This window comes from Protomyctophum bolini (assembly GCF_963924005.1).
Source record: "Protomyctophum bolini genome assembly, chromosome: 18".
Lineage (NCBI taxonomy): Eukaryota > Metazoa > Chordata > Actinopteri > Myctophiformes > Myctophidae > Protomyctophum > Protomyctophum bolini.
Window position 1 is genome coordinate 9,521,129 of NC_137879.1, and position 17,179 is coordinate 9,538,307.

Here is a 17,179-nt window from a genome sequence, read left to right on the forward strand (position 1 = left end):
AGTTTAAAAAAGGCACAGTAGCGTTTTAAATCCCAGATTTGACGTCCAGGCGACAGCGACTTCTCTGTGATGGTGCGTTCACATGCACGGGCAGACGCAAAGACGAATGGAAGTATCATTTGGAGAAGGTATGAACGTATACGCGTGAAGTGAACGCAACATTAAGCTGCGTTCGCACGGGCAGATGCAAAGATGCAGTCTACTATTCATTGTCAATGGAAGCCAGAGACGTGAGATGTGGATAGAAAGATGCATCCGACATTTGTAGCTGCTGCAAAAGCTACAAAGCTACAAATTGAAGAAGCTGAGCTGGGTTCAACGTCCAGATGCAAAGCTACAACGTTACAACTGGCAATGACACGTCACTATGGACGCACACTTTATTGATGACGTCAACGACCGTGCGAGCAACAGATATGCAAAGCGACAAATATCTTGTGATCTTTGCATCCGCCTCATGTGAACTATATTATTACTGGGGGCTCGGTATAAGCGAATGGCAAAAAATAGAACGGGGTTCAGTTTGTCATTCTGACTGGGAATTTAACCGACTAAACTAAAGCATGACAAGCAAGGGATAATGAACGACATGGTTGATGCAGGACCCAGCTGGGAAATCATCACCCTAAAGGCCTAAAAGGTGTTAATTAGTGCAATGTTATTTTTTTTAACTGAAGGTTTTTGGCAATGCTATGGTGAAAGCAAAACTAAGTAAAAACACCTTCTGATTAAGCCTAAAATGATGTGCCATTCTGGTAATGATGCCAAATATGCTATGTACTTCTGAACTCCCACCTCCCACGTCAACCCTCTCTACCAACCTTCGTGCCAAATGATCTTTCAAAATGGCAAAGGTGGTAAAAAAAATATCCCACTTAGAGGATTTAATAAAGTCAAGCTGTCATTAAGTTCTATACTTCCTAAAGAAAGACATTACACTACTTTCTTGAGTGTTGAAGATGAAGCTAACTAAGCCAATAGAACCACATTTAAATTAGAATTATACTATATATATATATAGTATAATTCTAATATAGTATAATTCTATAATTCTAATTTATATATATATATATATATATATATATATAGACCCTCCAGAAAAACACATGCAATAATCCTTGATTATGCAGGCTAAAATCCTTGATTTTGTGATGAAATATGCAATAATAATAATTATGTGATTTTATGGAGTGAAATTGCAGGAAGTTGCGAAATATGCGAAAAATGTTGAAATGCGGAATATGTGATAAGTTGCGAAATATGTGAAAAGATTTTATGGTGTGAAATATGTGGAGTTGTGATATATGTGAAAAGTATTAGGGGCTTTATGTGATTTTATGGGGTGAAATATGTGGGAAGTGTGTGCGATTATGCAGCCTTTTTGAAAATATTTTGATATTTTCTTTCACATTGTTATAATGATATAGACTATGAATAGACTCAATAGCAATAACCCAACTATCTCCCTCCCCAGTCAGAGTTCAGAGTTTTCTTTTTACATTTTTATCCCACAATTTTTCAAACCATGTTTTCACCCAGTGTCAATTATCTGAGTTTTAAATGAATGTAGAATGTGCAGGATGTAATTTACATACAAATGCGAGGGACAAGAGAGACAAGGCCAAAGCATTTCCGGGAGTCCCCAGCCAAAAACGTTGAGAACCCCTGGAGTATGAACGAGTTTACTAGTGTGTAAGATTAGACCACACAAATATTTATAAAATAATCACAAATTACGTTGACCTGCACATGTGCCAAAGTCACAAATTACACCAGTGAATATTACATTACAAGATGTTGCCCAGTAACATTAATCCTGTCTGGATAGGTTTTTATGATACAATGAAATGATACCGGAACCATGATAAATAGATAAACAGGCCTATGAAATAGCAATAACTCAAAGTGAAAGAGACCGTTTCACGACCGGATAAAAAGAATAAGCTTGAAGTGCATTCAGCTTCTTTCAGGTTAGTTCTCGAGGAATTTAACTGAATATTGCGGACTCATCATACCATACTTCAGTCAAACATCTGTTACTGACTACTCTATGAAATACATTATTTATGAATTATTTAAATAATTTTAAACAGTTTTCTGGTCAACACTTTTTTCCCCCCTCTTAGTTTTGTCGTGATTCAGCACTGACCAGGATCTATCCGTGGATTTAACCCATTCTGACCGGGAACCCATTTTGGTGCTTAGCATCATGTTATGCTTTAGCTATTCAAAAATAGCAGATCTACAAGCTCATAGCGCGCCACCGAGTGGCGCGCTACGAGCTTGTAGGTCTGCTATTTTTGAAAAATCGAAGAACGACTGACATTTTTAGAATCTGATCTCAGGTCAGAATGGGTTCATCAGACATGTATGTGTCCAGTGGAAACCTCGTATAGAATCTGATCTCAGGTCAGAATGGGATAAACAAAGCAAGCCATTTAGGCCTGACCTCGAAATAAATAAATAAAATCTTCTAAATCCTCCAGTTTTCTGAAATAAATATTTTCACGATTTAAAAAAAAATAGCAGACCTACAAGCTTGTAGCACGCCACTCGATGGCACGCGTTATGATCTTGTATATCTGCTATTTTTCAATAGCTAAATTATAACCTAATGCTTAAAACATCAAAAGGGGTTCCCACCCAACATGCGTTAACTCCGGGAAGACAACCAAGCTGCACGTTCACAAGCAGTAGGCTCACTACATCCCATAGCCTAGAGGTTAAATATATCTCAGATTGGCTAGTTTGCCAAACCACCTGCAGCATCTACCTCACATAGGAGGAATGATTTCTCTGCAATTGCCTAATCCATTGTCCTAATCGGCTAACCGACAAACCAATGCTGTAACTTCATCACAGTCTGTGAAATTCAGAGGCCGCATGTCAAAATGGATTGTGTATGCGCTTGCCTCAGTAGATCTTCATTGGCAACAAGGAAAAGGAGATCCCGGTCAGGAACCTGTTCCAGAAGCCAGTGGTCGCCCGGTACATCCGTGTGAATCCTCGTTCCTGGTTTCACGGTGGCAGCATCTGCATGAGAGCAGAGATCCTTGGCTGTCCCATGCCAGGTGACGGGTTTGTATGGGCCTAGTATGTATAACCCTTTAAGAGTTACATTGTACAAAATACAAAGGCCTTCTAAATCGGTAGTTCTGAAACAAAAAATTATATTAATTGGCCGAGGACCCCCAATCTGAAAATGTTTTGTGCCAGGGACCCGCCCAGAAGAGAAGATGTGTTGTTGGCCGTGGTTTAGAACAGTTCTCAAAAATAGCAGATGTACAAGCTTGTACATCTGCTATTTTGTGAATAAATACAGTATGTCGTCACTGTCTGGAAGAAACCTTGTATCTCCATAGTTTTGTTTGTTTTTTCATAAGGTAATGCCCTATTTCGTCACGCAAGAGTGTTACACAAAAGTAGTGGAAATAACAGATCTACAAGCTCACAATGTGTTGCGATGTGACGCGTTGTGACACGTTGCGAGCTTTGCAATTTTTTTTTTTTTTTAAATAGTCAGAAACCAATTCAGGGTTTAAGTTGGTTAACGTCAGGATGTCATAACGTGGTTTTCTCTCTGCAGACCCCAACAACTATTACCACAGACGCAATGAAGTCACAACTACAGACAACCTAGACTTCAGACATCGCAGCTACAAAGAAATGAGGCAGGTAAGTTGCAATAAAGCCGGCAATATCCGATTCTGCCTTTTTTTGCATGATTTATTCATGGGAAAAGTTCAAGCCGTAGATCAATCCTGCAACAGCAGCACCAGAACATGTAATGTTGCGATACTGATGTTTTGTGTTAGCTGCTCAAACGATGCGTGCGTTTCATCCATCAAAGCCGTTTGTGCGTGCCCTCTGCGAGAGCAGGTTGATGGGAATGCGGCGTCTCGCCAACAGTGGGTGGAAGAAGTACTCGCATGAAATCAAAGTATCAATACTGCAATGTAGATATATATACTCTGTCACAAGTATAAGTGCAGTATTCAAAATGTACAGTACGTGAGTAAAAGTGTGAAAGTATCTGCGTCAAAATACAGATCAAGTACCAGAAGTATAGTCATTTTGCAGAATGTCCACATTTCACAAGTTAAAATTGTATTAGAGGACATTTTGAAAATAGTCTATCTACTTGCTCACTTGCTTACAATGTGTTGCGATGCAACGCATTGTAAGCTTGTAGATCTGCTATTTTCAAATGGCCGAAATATGTAATGTAGGGCTGAAGTGGTTAGTTAGTGTGTTTTGTAATGATAATCAAAATCTACTGTAGTTGCTAGTTAGTAGTTACTACTACAGTTTTCATATAATTGTAGTGGAGTAAAAGTACAATAGTTTCCTCTGAGATGTAGTGGGGTTGAAGTAAAAGGATTTAAAGTACAGTACTTGAATACATGTACTTACAAGAGTTCTTTTACACCACTGACTGTATGTTGCAATACCAAGCCAAAACGTCTCTGGAGGGTCGAGGCCTTTCTTATTCATGCCGTTGTCGGTAGCCTGTTTGCCCGTTTGTACATTGTACCGAGTACAAAGACTTTTTGTACGTGTACTTGCCAGCCAGCGTGAACACTGTAACTGAATGGCTATGAAAGGTACAAAGCGTAGTGAATCATAATCTCCTCTAAGCAGCTCCTCTGAACAGCCCGCTGCTTGGACAGCATCTCAAACCTCTGTTGTGTGAGAGAACCTCAATGAGACAACTTTACACAAACCATTAAACGGTACGGGTGACTGCATGCAACAGCGTGTATAGCTGGAGTGAAAAGGTTTGAAGTAGAGGAAGAAAAAAAAATTGCAGCTAATGTGCGTCATAAGTGGTCATGTGTTTTTAATACCTCATTTCCCTCGACATGTCGCTCTATGTGCAGGTGGCTAATACTCGCAGGCCAAGTGCCGCTGTCATCCTTCAGCACACTTTAAACTCTACCGATACCAAAACCTCACAGGCTGAAAATAGTGGAACTAGCTCACGGTATCTACTCCATTAAAGAAAATGCCTCCAAGGGGAGTAAAGTCTTCAATGTGGCTTTGACAGAGTCCCGAGGTGAAGCTTTTTGACAGGTGTTTTGGAAAAGGTCTTTTACATCATTTTACTTTCCAGGAGTCCCCTGGTTATGTTTAAAAGCCAGGGTCATGCTGAAGGGTTCTTCTAATCTAAAGCATGCGAGGACACGCAGTCCCTCAAGACAAGGATGGGGCCTTGCCGCCTTATCATGGCACTTTGCCAGCCAGGATTCCCTCAAACCGTTGTTTTAATGGCAGCATTCACCCCTAGATACTACGACCTGATAAGTACATCATTAAGTTCATGGTACTTCCCACAGACAGAACAGCCTTTAAGTGGTGATTAAGTGGCTCAGTACTGTAGGTAAAAACAGATAATGCTGGAACAAGTCATGCATTGTTCCCGGCGATATGTGCCAGGTGTAATTGTTGAGGGAATAGCAGGCCATTAGCCAAGAACGTGGCAAGAATTTCACACGTCTTCCCTTGTTTTGAGTAAAAAAAAAAAACTTTAATTATTGTACTTGGCAAAAATCTACGTTCAACAGCACGCCGCAATTAAAACCCAATCACTCCCGACTGATTAATGATGTCCTGCAGCAGCTGGTGCATGCATGGGAGCATGTAAACAAAAATGTCTAACATTAATGCTGCGTGTCGTGTTCGTGTAGCCTCTTCCTGATGTAATTCCTCTTCATGTCAGTGTTCTCTCCCGTGCACACACACACACACACACACACACACACACACACACACACACACTATAATGTTTTTTAATAGGTATTCAAAGCAGCAGCAGTCTAGAGAAACGGACGCGTTTCGGCATGCCAGCCTTCCTCAGCGTTGCAAACTAGAAATACAGCAGACGGAAAGTGACAAATAGCTAAGCGATAGTGTACAGCTGTATCTCATTGGTGAACACAATTCACCCACAATTCATAATACTGTCATGTTTACCTTCAATGTGGCATGAAGCATTTGTATTTGTATATTGTATTTGTAATGGCTCTTTAATCAATCCCTTTGGGTACTGATGGATCCAGTAATTAACCCATTTTGGGCGGGAACCCCTTTTGGTGTTTTAAACATGTTATAATTTAGCTATTGAAAAATAGCAAGCTCACGAGCTTGTAGGTCTGCTATTTTAGAAAAATCGTGAAAATATTTTTTTCGAGGTCAGGCCAAAATGGGTTGTTAAAAGTCTCCTTTAGGAGTAGTACCGGGTCTCTGTCCCCACCTCTACTTAGTGGGTTTGACAACTTCTATTCAGTATTACAGTTCATGGCAACTGGAGACATCTCCGTTTGGCTCTCAGTCACCTGCAAAGGATGTGGTCCATCTGTTCCACAATGTCCTGCTCTCATCCAAATACATGCGTTGACCTCTCTCTCTTTGCTCGGGCCGGCGCCTTTTTATTTATTGGTCAGAACATTATTAACTCAAGGCGCCTTTTGTTATTGTTCTCTTTGCCACAACATCATCATAATATGCACGACACTGTGTCATCACGTTATGAGGCCAGAGCTTCACTGGAGCGCCAAGGGAACGGTCTGTACTTTGTGCAGTATTTGTTATGGGAAAATTATATCCAGACTGACTGAAGAATTGGATCTCGGAGAATGCAATGCTGGACATAAGGGAAACAATTCGATTTTGTTTTGGGTTAGGTTAAGTTGGAAGAAACGTGCTAAAACTATTAATCATTTTGGTGCATTTTTTCTCTCATCTCTGGTGGTCTTTTATTGTTTACTATGAAAACCTGCATCTCGAGTCTGTTACGCCTCGTGACACGTTCCATATATGGCCTATACAGAATTTATTCCATATGTTGATCTGACCTCAAACCCTTAGATCTCCATATATATGGTGCTGACCTGTTCTGACAGTCCATATGTTGAACTGACCTCATCAAACCCTGTATACTCAAAACACGCTCCATATATGGCTAGTACAGAATTCATTCCATATGTTAGTCTAACGTCATCAAACCCTTAGATATCCATATATGGAGCTGACCTATTCTGACATTCCATATGTTGAACTGACCTCATCAAACCATGTACACTCAAGACACGCTCCATATATGGCCGCGTGTCATGGAGAAGACTGGATCATCACCTAGATCTGCATATATGGAGCCGTTCAGCAACTCTACATCTGACCTCACGGACTCGGGGACCTCAGGGCGAGGTCACTTCTCGCCCTCAGGGCATCTTACTGGCTTTCTTCAGATCTTTAGTAACCTACTGGCTGTCCAGAGTGTTATTTGGCTATAGATCAGATCCAATGTGTGGGTATTCACTATTCAGACACGTCAACCTACTGTATCTGCAACGGTTGCTGTGTTAACCCATTCTGACCTGAGATCAGATTCATACGAGGTTTCCACTGGACACACACTGGTCTGATGAACCCATTCTGACCTGAGATCAGATTCTAAAAAATGTCAGTCGTTCTTCGATTTTTCTAAAATAGCAGACCTACAAGCTCGTAGCGCGCCACTCGGTGGCGCGCTATGAGCTTGTAGATCTGCTATTTTTCAATAGCTAAAGCATAACATGATGCCAACACCAAAATGGGTTCCCGTTCAGAATGGGTTAACAACGATTTGGCTCGTTGGTGAGAATGTCGTCTATCAGCTAATAAAAAACGGTTTTATCCTGCCCCTGCATTTGTTGTTACCGTCTTATTTATTTATAACTATAAATGTTTTATTTCCCTCTTCTGTCTTTGATATATTGTCTTGTTCCTCCAAGCCTCTACTGGGGCATCCCCCCTCCCAAAGTGCTAGCAGACAGGTAATTACTTCCTCAGATTGGAATCAGATCGTTTCTATTAAAGTTACAATCTGTAAGTTTTATGTCCTCTCCTGACAAGGCTGACAGAGAGAGGTAATTGCAACTGTAACACCAGGGATTGAACTCCCGCGTAGGAAAGCAAACATGAAAGATCCGCCTTTCATGCAAGAGAATCCCCGCGTTTCCATAGATACGGTAGTAGGACAGGAAATGTGGCGCGAGAGACGGGTTGTGACATACACGCAGCAACGCTCATCGGTATCGGGAGTCGTACCCGCGACACGCCGACACAGTGGAATTTGCAGGCGAGTTCAGAGTTTGAATGATAGTCCAGCTCCAATCCATCATACTTTAACTTCGGCTTCATACAGACTCGAAAATCTTCATCTCTGAGAATATCCAGAGTTTTCTGGAATGTTTTTGCCCGTCCCCGTTAACTTATAAAAATATATTTTTCACCCGGCCGCCAGCCACATGCATGTCCTCTCTCACCGCGTCCATTAACCTTCCTCTTCTCCTCTTGCCTGGCAGCTCCATGTTCAGCATTCTTCTCCCAATATACCCCTCATCTCTCTTGTTTTTATCCCCAAACGGTCTAACCTGCATGAGCTGATCGATCCTATCATTTCTGATCTTTTAGCTCCTTGTCACCATCTTCCGTTCTGTCTTTTTGTTGCAGTTTCCAGGCCGTAAAGCATAGTTGGTCTCACTACCATCTTTTACAGCTTCCCTCTCACTGGTGCCCTTGTGTCACAAATCACTCGACACTTTCCTCCACCCTGCCTGAACCCTCTTCACCTCTCTTCCACACTGCCCATTACTTTGGATAGTTGACCCCATGGTATTTAAACTCCTTCACCACTTCTATACTCCTTGTATCCTCACCTCACCTTAAGAACATATTGGGCCCTATTCTGTTTCGCCTTAGTCTTAAATACCAGTTATAATTTAATTGGCTTTTAAGTCAGTTTGAACTGTGAGGTGGTGGTGATGCTGTTGATTGAGCCATACAGTGAGCTTACTCTGTCATTACATGCAGAATGCAGATACAAAATCCAAAGCGATCACTTGCAAAATGATGACCGTGTGGACAGCCAGTCCCAAAGAGTGGGTTTTAGACTTGCCTGCAGTTTGAATGATGGCTTTAGGGTTGAGATTTATGTGAATACAGAATCTGTAGTGGGGATATGCTCAAAAGTAATATACACAATAAGGCAATGCAAGCTAATTACGAACTGTTCTTCTTCTCTCACAGCTCATGAAGGTGGTTGGTGACATGTGCCCCAACATCACACGGATCTATAACATAGGGAAGAGCTACAACGGCCTCAAGCTCTACGCCATAGAGATCTCAGACAACCCGGGAGAACATGAAGTCGGTAAGAATATCAGCAAAACTCATTTCATCATAAAATAGAAAAGGACATCGATCAATATCACGTGCACGACATCAGAGCACTCTGATTTCTGACGGTGAAAATCGAGCCGGGGCCATTTTCAAGCGGTCGGAAATTGGAATTAACCCATTTAGGCCCGACGTCAAAAAAAAAAAAAGTTCTCAATCATGACAATTTTCTGAAAGATTTCAAGCACATTTTAACGTCTCTATTCATATATACTCAATCTTTACTGTAAAGCACAGTGGTTCCCAAACTTTTCAGCTAAAGACCCAAAAGCGAAATCAGGAATTTGCCCGGGACCCAAACTACTGAAAATATAGCAGATCTACAATGCGAGCTTGCAGATCTGCAATTTTCACAACTTCTAATTAGGGAAAAAAATTTAAATATTTGAATTTGTTTTCAACTGATCTACAAGCTCATAGCGGCACGCTACGAACTTGTAGGTCTGCTATTTTTGAAAAATCAAAAAACAACTGACATGGAAACATAGCTTTTTCAGAAAACTGTCAGGATGTGTAGAAGACTTTTATAGAATCTGATCTCAGGTCAAAATGGGTTAATCTTTTCTCCTTCATTCCCTAATCTCTCCTCATCCCCGTACTGTGCATGCACTGAAAACAAGGCGAGCCAGAGTTCCGCTACACGGCGGGCTCCCACGGCAACGAGGTTCTGGGTCGGGAGCTGCTTCTGCTGCTGATGCAGTTCATGTGCCTGGAGTATCTGTCCGGCAACCCCAGGGTGCGCCACCTGGTGGAGGAGACCAGGATCCACCTGGTGCCGTCCATCAACCCCGACGGGTACGAGAGAGCCTTTGAAGCGGTAGGTCTGAGAGACCCTTACAGTATAGACCCCCGGCTGGGCATCACTGACCTACTGTATACTGCATGTACTTATGGGGAAAACACAACCCTGACCCTTACGGACCCCCGGCTGGGCATCACTGACCTATACTGTACTGTACTTGGGGGGAAAACACAACCCTATGTGCTTACGGTTACTCTATGAATTTATATGTAGCTATATTTACAGTATATATGGCAGGTGTCTGCATGAAAATGGATCAGAATAATGAATATATTCTGTTGAAGATATACTGTACTTTACATAATTTAATATACTACCGTGTAATAATATAATGCCTCATTTCTAAGTCCAAAAACCCAGAAAGTTTTTGCACTTTTTTTCAATGCCTGAATTATAGGTTCTGGGATTAAACATGAGTTTCAGCGATGTTAACATCTTGTTCTACGACATAAAAATATGTCTGCGAAAACCCCACTTCATGTGGATTTTAAAGCTTTAAACGTCTCCAGAACAACAGCTAAATGAGACCACTTGTCGGGGACATTAAATGTCACCACGTCAAACACGGAGCATTAGTGGTGATGATGATGTTGAGGTCCTGGTTTAGTCAGTTTATAGGGGGGGGGGGGGGGGGTGGGGGGGGTTCCAGATCCACAGGAATGCACCCAGGGTGCCGGCCCGATTCCTGCGCGACGCCCCGCGTCCGAAACGGTTGAGAAATGACAGTTACAACCATGCCGTAGTGTTTTCGTGCTCACACATCACATACCCAGCCGCCCACCCAGCCAGGCAGGGACCCACACACACAGTTCACTTAAGGAAGTGGTTTGCACCACTTAAAAATGGTGCTCATTTGTGAAGATTATCTTGCTAAACAAGACATGCACATGTGTAAGCGTTATAAACCTTTATTTGCCACAGAACCCATGTTCGTCAGGGTTTACACGCACGCACGCATGCACGCCCCTCTGAAGAATTAACTGTGCAATCAGTGCATTTGCACACATTGTAATAGAATCATGCTGAAAACCATCAGGACATGAACCGATATAAAAACACAGGCGCAGACTTGCATGCATAAATTAAACCTAAATTAACCTCATCACCGTGTGATGAGATGCTTCAGTGCAGTGATGAAGAATGAGCAACCCATGATTAAAAGCACGTCTGCACATCGAAAGACAGCAAGTCACTTTAAGGCCTGCTGTGTCAACAGTAAATTAATCCATCCGTAACTCCAAGGGGGGTGCAAATGTAACCACCACATGGACCCAAATTTACACCAAGGGTTTTTACAGTGTACTACTAGTGCAGTTTGCGCAGTTGCTTGGCATTCCCCATCCTCTTGGATGTTGTTGTTGTCAACATATGTTTGCATGCCGCTGGCTGGGTCCCTCCCGCAGGGCTCTGAGCTCAGCGGTTGGTCCCTGGGGCGATGGAGCCAGGACGGAATGGATATCCACCACAACTTCCCGGACCTCAACTCCATCCTGTGGGAGGCCGAGGCCAAGAAATGGATCCCGCGGAGGATGCGGAACCACCACGTGCCCATCCCTGAATGGTACCAGTCCAAGAACGCCACGGTCAGTCCGGCAGGCTGTGCACTGATTTTGTTTAATCCATTAAAAACAAGATTTTTCAAAACATGAAGCATGAAGTAACCCCCCCCCCAGGTTGGCAGAGGAAGTGTAGCGCTACATTAGATAATTGACACTGGGTGAAAAAATGGGTTGCAAAATCGTGGGATAAAAACTTATATTAATAATGGGTACGAATTAGTATAGTTAGTAGTTCACTCCTTAAGAGTTTGATACCCTGTCAAGCTGTGGTTTGTAATCTTAATTTTTTTGCTTCGATGACAGACAAATTGATGATCTGTATCAGGCGTGTATCCACAATCCTTCAAGGCCTTTGAATACACAATCTCAATGCCATACCACATTTGCACATTGCTCAAATTAAAGCTTGCAGTATATATATAGTAATATAATTGCAACCACTTGCAGTTTTCATTCATGTCTGTCCAGACTCATCAGTAGCATATGTGTGTAGTGAAGACTTTATAGGGATTTCATGAACATGTTGTGTGTGGACACACAGTGGCCTTGAATCACCACCAAATGATAATCAGTTCATCCTTGAGTCCAAAAGGACGTTTGTGCGAAATCTAATCAAATTCCCTCAAGGAGGATACTGCATTGCTCCACAAGAACGGGACTTGCAGACGGACGGACGGACGTACCATAAAGCATGATGGACAGACCATCCGAAAACATAATGGCCAGGGGGGAGCCATAAAGAATACGGCTGTATAAAAATGACTGTAACAACCACAGCATTCAAATAAAACTAAAGAATGAATTGAATTGAATTGAATTGAATTGAATTGAATGCCATTTCTCTCACTGTGCAAAGACACAGGTGTGGTAATTGATAATCATGTGTGCTTTAATTGACTATAATCCTTTTAGAAATGCAACAAACACAGACTAAGACAGTGCTGGCGCCTCTTGGGGGGGGTTAAACAAAGCATGCCGCGTTGAGTCATTCAAGCGTGATCTATTTCTGGAGAGATGGGGGTATTTTTCGACGGAGCTCGCGGCAGTGAACTAATTCAAGCCTAGAGGCCTATTAAAAGACTCGCCCCTCGCGGGTGAGTTTGACGTTGTGCCGAGAGCACGACGGCAGCAGCAGAGTCACGCGCACAGCCTGCAGGAATAGCTGCTGCAGCTGCGGGGACATGAAAAGCTTCTGGGATGCTCATCTGTGCTCAGGAAGCCGTGAAAAAAATAACGCCCTCGTTCGTCTGCCAGCCAGCCAGGGCTTTAGAGATAGTACAGCTGGTATAAACAATGTGAGCGCATAACAGAGAAAGCGGGCAATATCCCCATCCTGTTTTCTAATTATAGCTCGCATATAAATGCAAATATGGAGCTGGATGATGCAGGGCTTGCCAATGGCTGCTGGAGATTATTTGTTCTCTTTTTAGATTGAACACCAGGGTATTTTCTATATGGGGGGTCTTTAACTTTTGAGGCTTTGTTTATTTTTAAACTGTGCTCATGGCAAAATGGCTGCATGCCCGTTTGATACCATAACATTGTATGTCACTGCTCTGACTCCCACCCCTGCCCCCCCCCCCTTGAGATCGCAATGCAAGGTAATTGCAATCTGTCACTGTCGGGTGCAAAACCTCGTATGTCCAAAACCGTTACTTTCCAAGAAATGGAGAAAAAGAGAACCTGTGTTCCCATGTAGTTATAGTCTTAACTTTCTTTATGTTAATACTTTTCATTGGTTCCACATTTATAAAACCCACAGGCTGTTAAAACACTTTCACGTTCGAGAATATTAAAAAAAATGGCTTAGCGTTGCGCTTGTACTATAGATCGATTTCTTTTTCTACTTTTGTGTGACTAGAGCGGTGCCCGTTGGGCACTGGCCTACTTGGAACGATGCAAGTTGGAAATGCATGACCCACCCAGTTATTATGTCTGTGTCCCTTATAGGCTCATATTATATACATACAGAGAGAGAGCGAGAGAGAGAGAGAGAGAGAGAGAGAGAGAGAGAATCTTTGTCAGGCAGGCCAGCTCCATATATGGAGATCTAGGGGTACAGTATTTATGGAGATCTAGGGGTGATCCCTAATTGTCAACCGGCTATCCAATGGACTCGACACCGCGGGCACTGCACTCCCTGTGGTGGTGTGGAACGTGTGTCAAATTTTGAAGTCGGTGCATGGGGCGAACGTTTCTCGAGTTTCACAGATTACAGACACACAGAGACGTGGCGCATTAATCAATAGAAGGTATACTGTAGTATCACGCAGCAGGGCATTCATTTATGAAACCACAGCAGTGATGATAACATAAAAGAAAGTTTGAAATACGGAGATACAAGGTTTCTACCTGACAGCAACAAGTTGTTTTCAATGCCCCGGAGTTAATTAAACCAGGCTCAGTACTCACACAAATTACTATCTCCCCACCTCCCCCCCCCCCCACACACACACCCCTAGGTTGCCATGGAGACGCGAGCGCTGGTGGCATGGATGGAGAAGATACCCTTCGTGCTGGGCGGGAACCTCCAGGGAGGCGAGCTGGTGGTGACCTTCCCCTACGACCGCACGCGCTCCCAGGGCGTGACCCGGGAGCAGACGCCCACGCCGGACGACCACGTCTTCCGCTGGCTGGCCTTCTCCTACGCCTCCACCCACCGGCTGATGACCGACGCCAGCCGGCGCGTCTGCCACACGGAGGACTTCGCCAAGGAGGACGGCACCATCAACGGGGCGGTCTGGCACACGGCGGCAGGCAGTTAGTTAGCGTTCCGTTTTGGCACCCTGACCGTATTACCCGGGTTTCTGGCTCGCTTCCAGCCAACATGGGTGTTAAAAAGCGTTCCTCTGCAGGGTTCGGTTTGTTTGGAAAATAAAATGAAGCAGAGGGCAGGGACTTTTTTCTTAACCACTTCTATAGTTCTGCGTAGAGAAAAAAATCACACCCGTGTGAACTGAGTGGTGCAGCTCCTCTCTCTCTCTCTCTCCCTCTCTCATTAGCAGGCAACATTGCAGCACTAACCCTCTCTCTGTTTCTGACACCCCCTACTGGTACCCTATAGTCATATACTGGTGCTCATGACCACATAGGTACAGTACATACTGTACCACACACATGGGTACATAGGTGTACACGGACATTGCTGGTTGTAGGAGTGGTTGCACCACTCAAAAATAGTCAAACTTAAAGGAAATTCTAAATGTAAACTTTGCATATAGCGACCAGCAGTCGGGGACTGCTTTATTGTAGAAAATGAAATAATTAATGACATCGTTATTAAACTATTCATTAAGGCCAGTTTTAATTGGCCTTATTTGGTAAGCATTTTTATAGAAGCAATAACCCACTACAAGCATCGGTGTACAGTAATGTCGCAATACATCACAGCTAATATGGGGCATCATTAGCGATATACAACTATACCCTGGCATCTTGTGAGTTATTGCTTAACCCATTCTGACCTGAGATCAGATTCATACGAGGTTTCCACTGGACACACACTGGTCTGATTAACCCCATTCTGACCTGAGATCAGATTCTAAAAATGTCAGTCGTTCTTCGATTTTTCAAAAATAGCAGACCTACAAGCTCGTAGCGCGCCACTCGGTGGCGCGCTATGAGCTTGTAGATCTGCTATTTTTCAATAGCTAAAGCATAACATGATGCTGAACACCAAAATGGGTTCCCGTTTAGAATGGGTTAAACGAACCTCATGAACCCTAGTGTCTCTATTCTGGGGTTGAACTTGAACTGAAAATAAGACAATCAAAGTTCTGCGTCGTTATGACTTGGCTTGGGCTCGGCTTGCGAGCTCAGCTATTTTCAACAAAGACATTTGTTATAGAGAGAAAAAAGGAAGCGGACCAGAGCCCTGGGGGAAACTGTTCAAGTATATAGGATTTAAGTGGTTAAATATGGGTCTATCTTTTAACTCTTGAATGACTTACATATTAACAAAGTATTTCAAGAATCTTAACTTGGTTGTTTGCCAACAGGTCATTCATTGTCTTTTCTTTTGGCAGGTATAAATGATTTCAGCTACTTGCACACCAACTGTTTTGAGTTGTCGATGTACGTGGGCTGTGACAAATTTCCTCATGAGAGTGAACTGCCGGAGGAGTGGGAAAACAATCGTGAATCACTGCTTGTGTTCATGGAGCAGGTACGCACACACAGCGTGCACGCTGTGCACGCATACACACACGCACGCACGCTTGCGTCTCATCTTGTAACTATATTTAGGAAGGAAATGTGACTTCACTTTCTGACCTGGAATCTTGTTTTGTGTAAAGTACTGCATTATCGCTCCAACTTCTAATACTGGAGGCATTCTTATCTGTGGAGTGCTCAAGCATCTTTCCTTGAAGCCTCACGACGCTGCTGATTTATTGTAAACTAATGTCCTTCTTGACATTTGGAAATAAATCCCTGAAGTGAAAGTGCCTTTGACTGTCAGGTGTTTACATTTTAACGCTCGATGAGGGACCATCTTGATGAATTGTCACATGTTCTGCTGAGATATACGTTAATAAATCACAAGTCTTCATCATACTGTACAGTACATACACATCATATATACCGGTACATGTCAAAGTAAAAAAAACTACTGCCCACCAGTCAGTCAGAATGCTCTCAGGCGGTTAGTGCTAGATTGGATGGGCCGGCGGGATGAGGTGCTCACTTTGTTTCACACACTGGAAGACAAGGCATGTGCGCGCCAACATCGAGGCTACGCAGGCTTGTGAGGCACGCCCGAGTGGGCAGCTAGGCGAGTGAGTGAGTGCGTGCCCGTGCCGAGCAGCCGATGGCCTCGCGCATCGACGAACACGCCATCCGTCGCGGTCTAAAACTATAGGGCTAAAGTCACTACCTTCGTGGTGCAGAAAACTGTGTCGATGTCCGGATTGGCAAGCCGTGCTGGATAGAATAGACTGTCACTTGTTTAAAAAATGCGCACACGCACACACACACACACACAAACAGTCGTTGACATGACCAGATTCCTCCCTGTGTTGTTTTAAACATGATTCAGAACAGGTTAAGCTTGTTGACCAAAGTGAAAACACCATTATTGTGAGACCTATACTGTACTGCAGGGGGATTGTAGCATATTGAATTCTCCTTAATTTCCAAGCATATCGGGAGATGTGGGAAATCCACCACATTTTCTATACATGTACCACAACATGCATACCATAACATATATACTGTGACTGTACATGCTCATCCTTTTCCACTGAGCCGAAGTTATGTTAAACAGCTTGGTGATAGATAGATGAGGCATACTGCTTTCCATGTACGCCAGGTGCACCGTGGGATCAAAGGTGTTGTGAGGGACCTGCAGGGTCGTGGTGTTCCCAACGCCATCATCTCTGTCGAGGGAATCAACCATGATATACGCACAGGTATACTTTCACTTCATCACATCACTATCAGCCACAGGACGCTGTTATTAAACCCTTAACGGCTCATTGGTTTCCCTGTGAATCTCTGACGTCACATTATCATATTGATGACGTCATGGAATTACAACAGTCAATAAATTGCACGAGAAATGTTTTGCGCGATTAGCATGTGGCCAAACACTGAAGGATGG

General features: G+C 43.2%; 1 protein-coding gene across 1 annotated transcript in view; it reads left to right on the forward strand.

The window, feature by feature from the left end:
• cpxm2 (carboxypeptidase X (M14 family), member 2) overlaps positions 1 to 17,179 on the forward strand; it is a 48,204-nt gene that overhangs the window by 26,342 nt on the left and 4,683 nt on the right. Inside the window, exons 6-13 of the mRNA XM_080789706.1 lie at positions 2,921 to 3,071; positions 3,587 to 3,675; positions 9,070 to 9,193; positions 9,840 to 10,036; positions 11,425 to 11,604; positions 14,043 to 14,340; positions 15,606 to 15,745; positions 16,889 to 16,988. Coding sequence (XP_080645832.1) covers positions 2,921 to 3,071; positions 3,587 to 3,675; positions 9,070 to 9,193; positions 9,840 to 10,036; positions 11,425 to 11,604; positions 14,043 to 14,340; positions 15,606 to 15,745; positions 16,889 to 16,988 — 1,279 coding nt within the window. The remainder of the gene's footprint in view (positions 1 to 2,920; positions 3,072 to 3,586; positions 3,676 to 9,069; positions 9,194 to 9,839; positions 10,037 to 11,424; positions 11,605 to 14,042; positions 14,341 to 15,605; positions 15,746 to 16,888; positions 16,989 to 17,179) is intronic.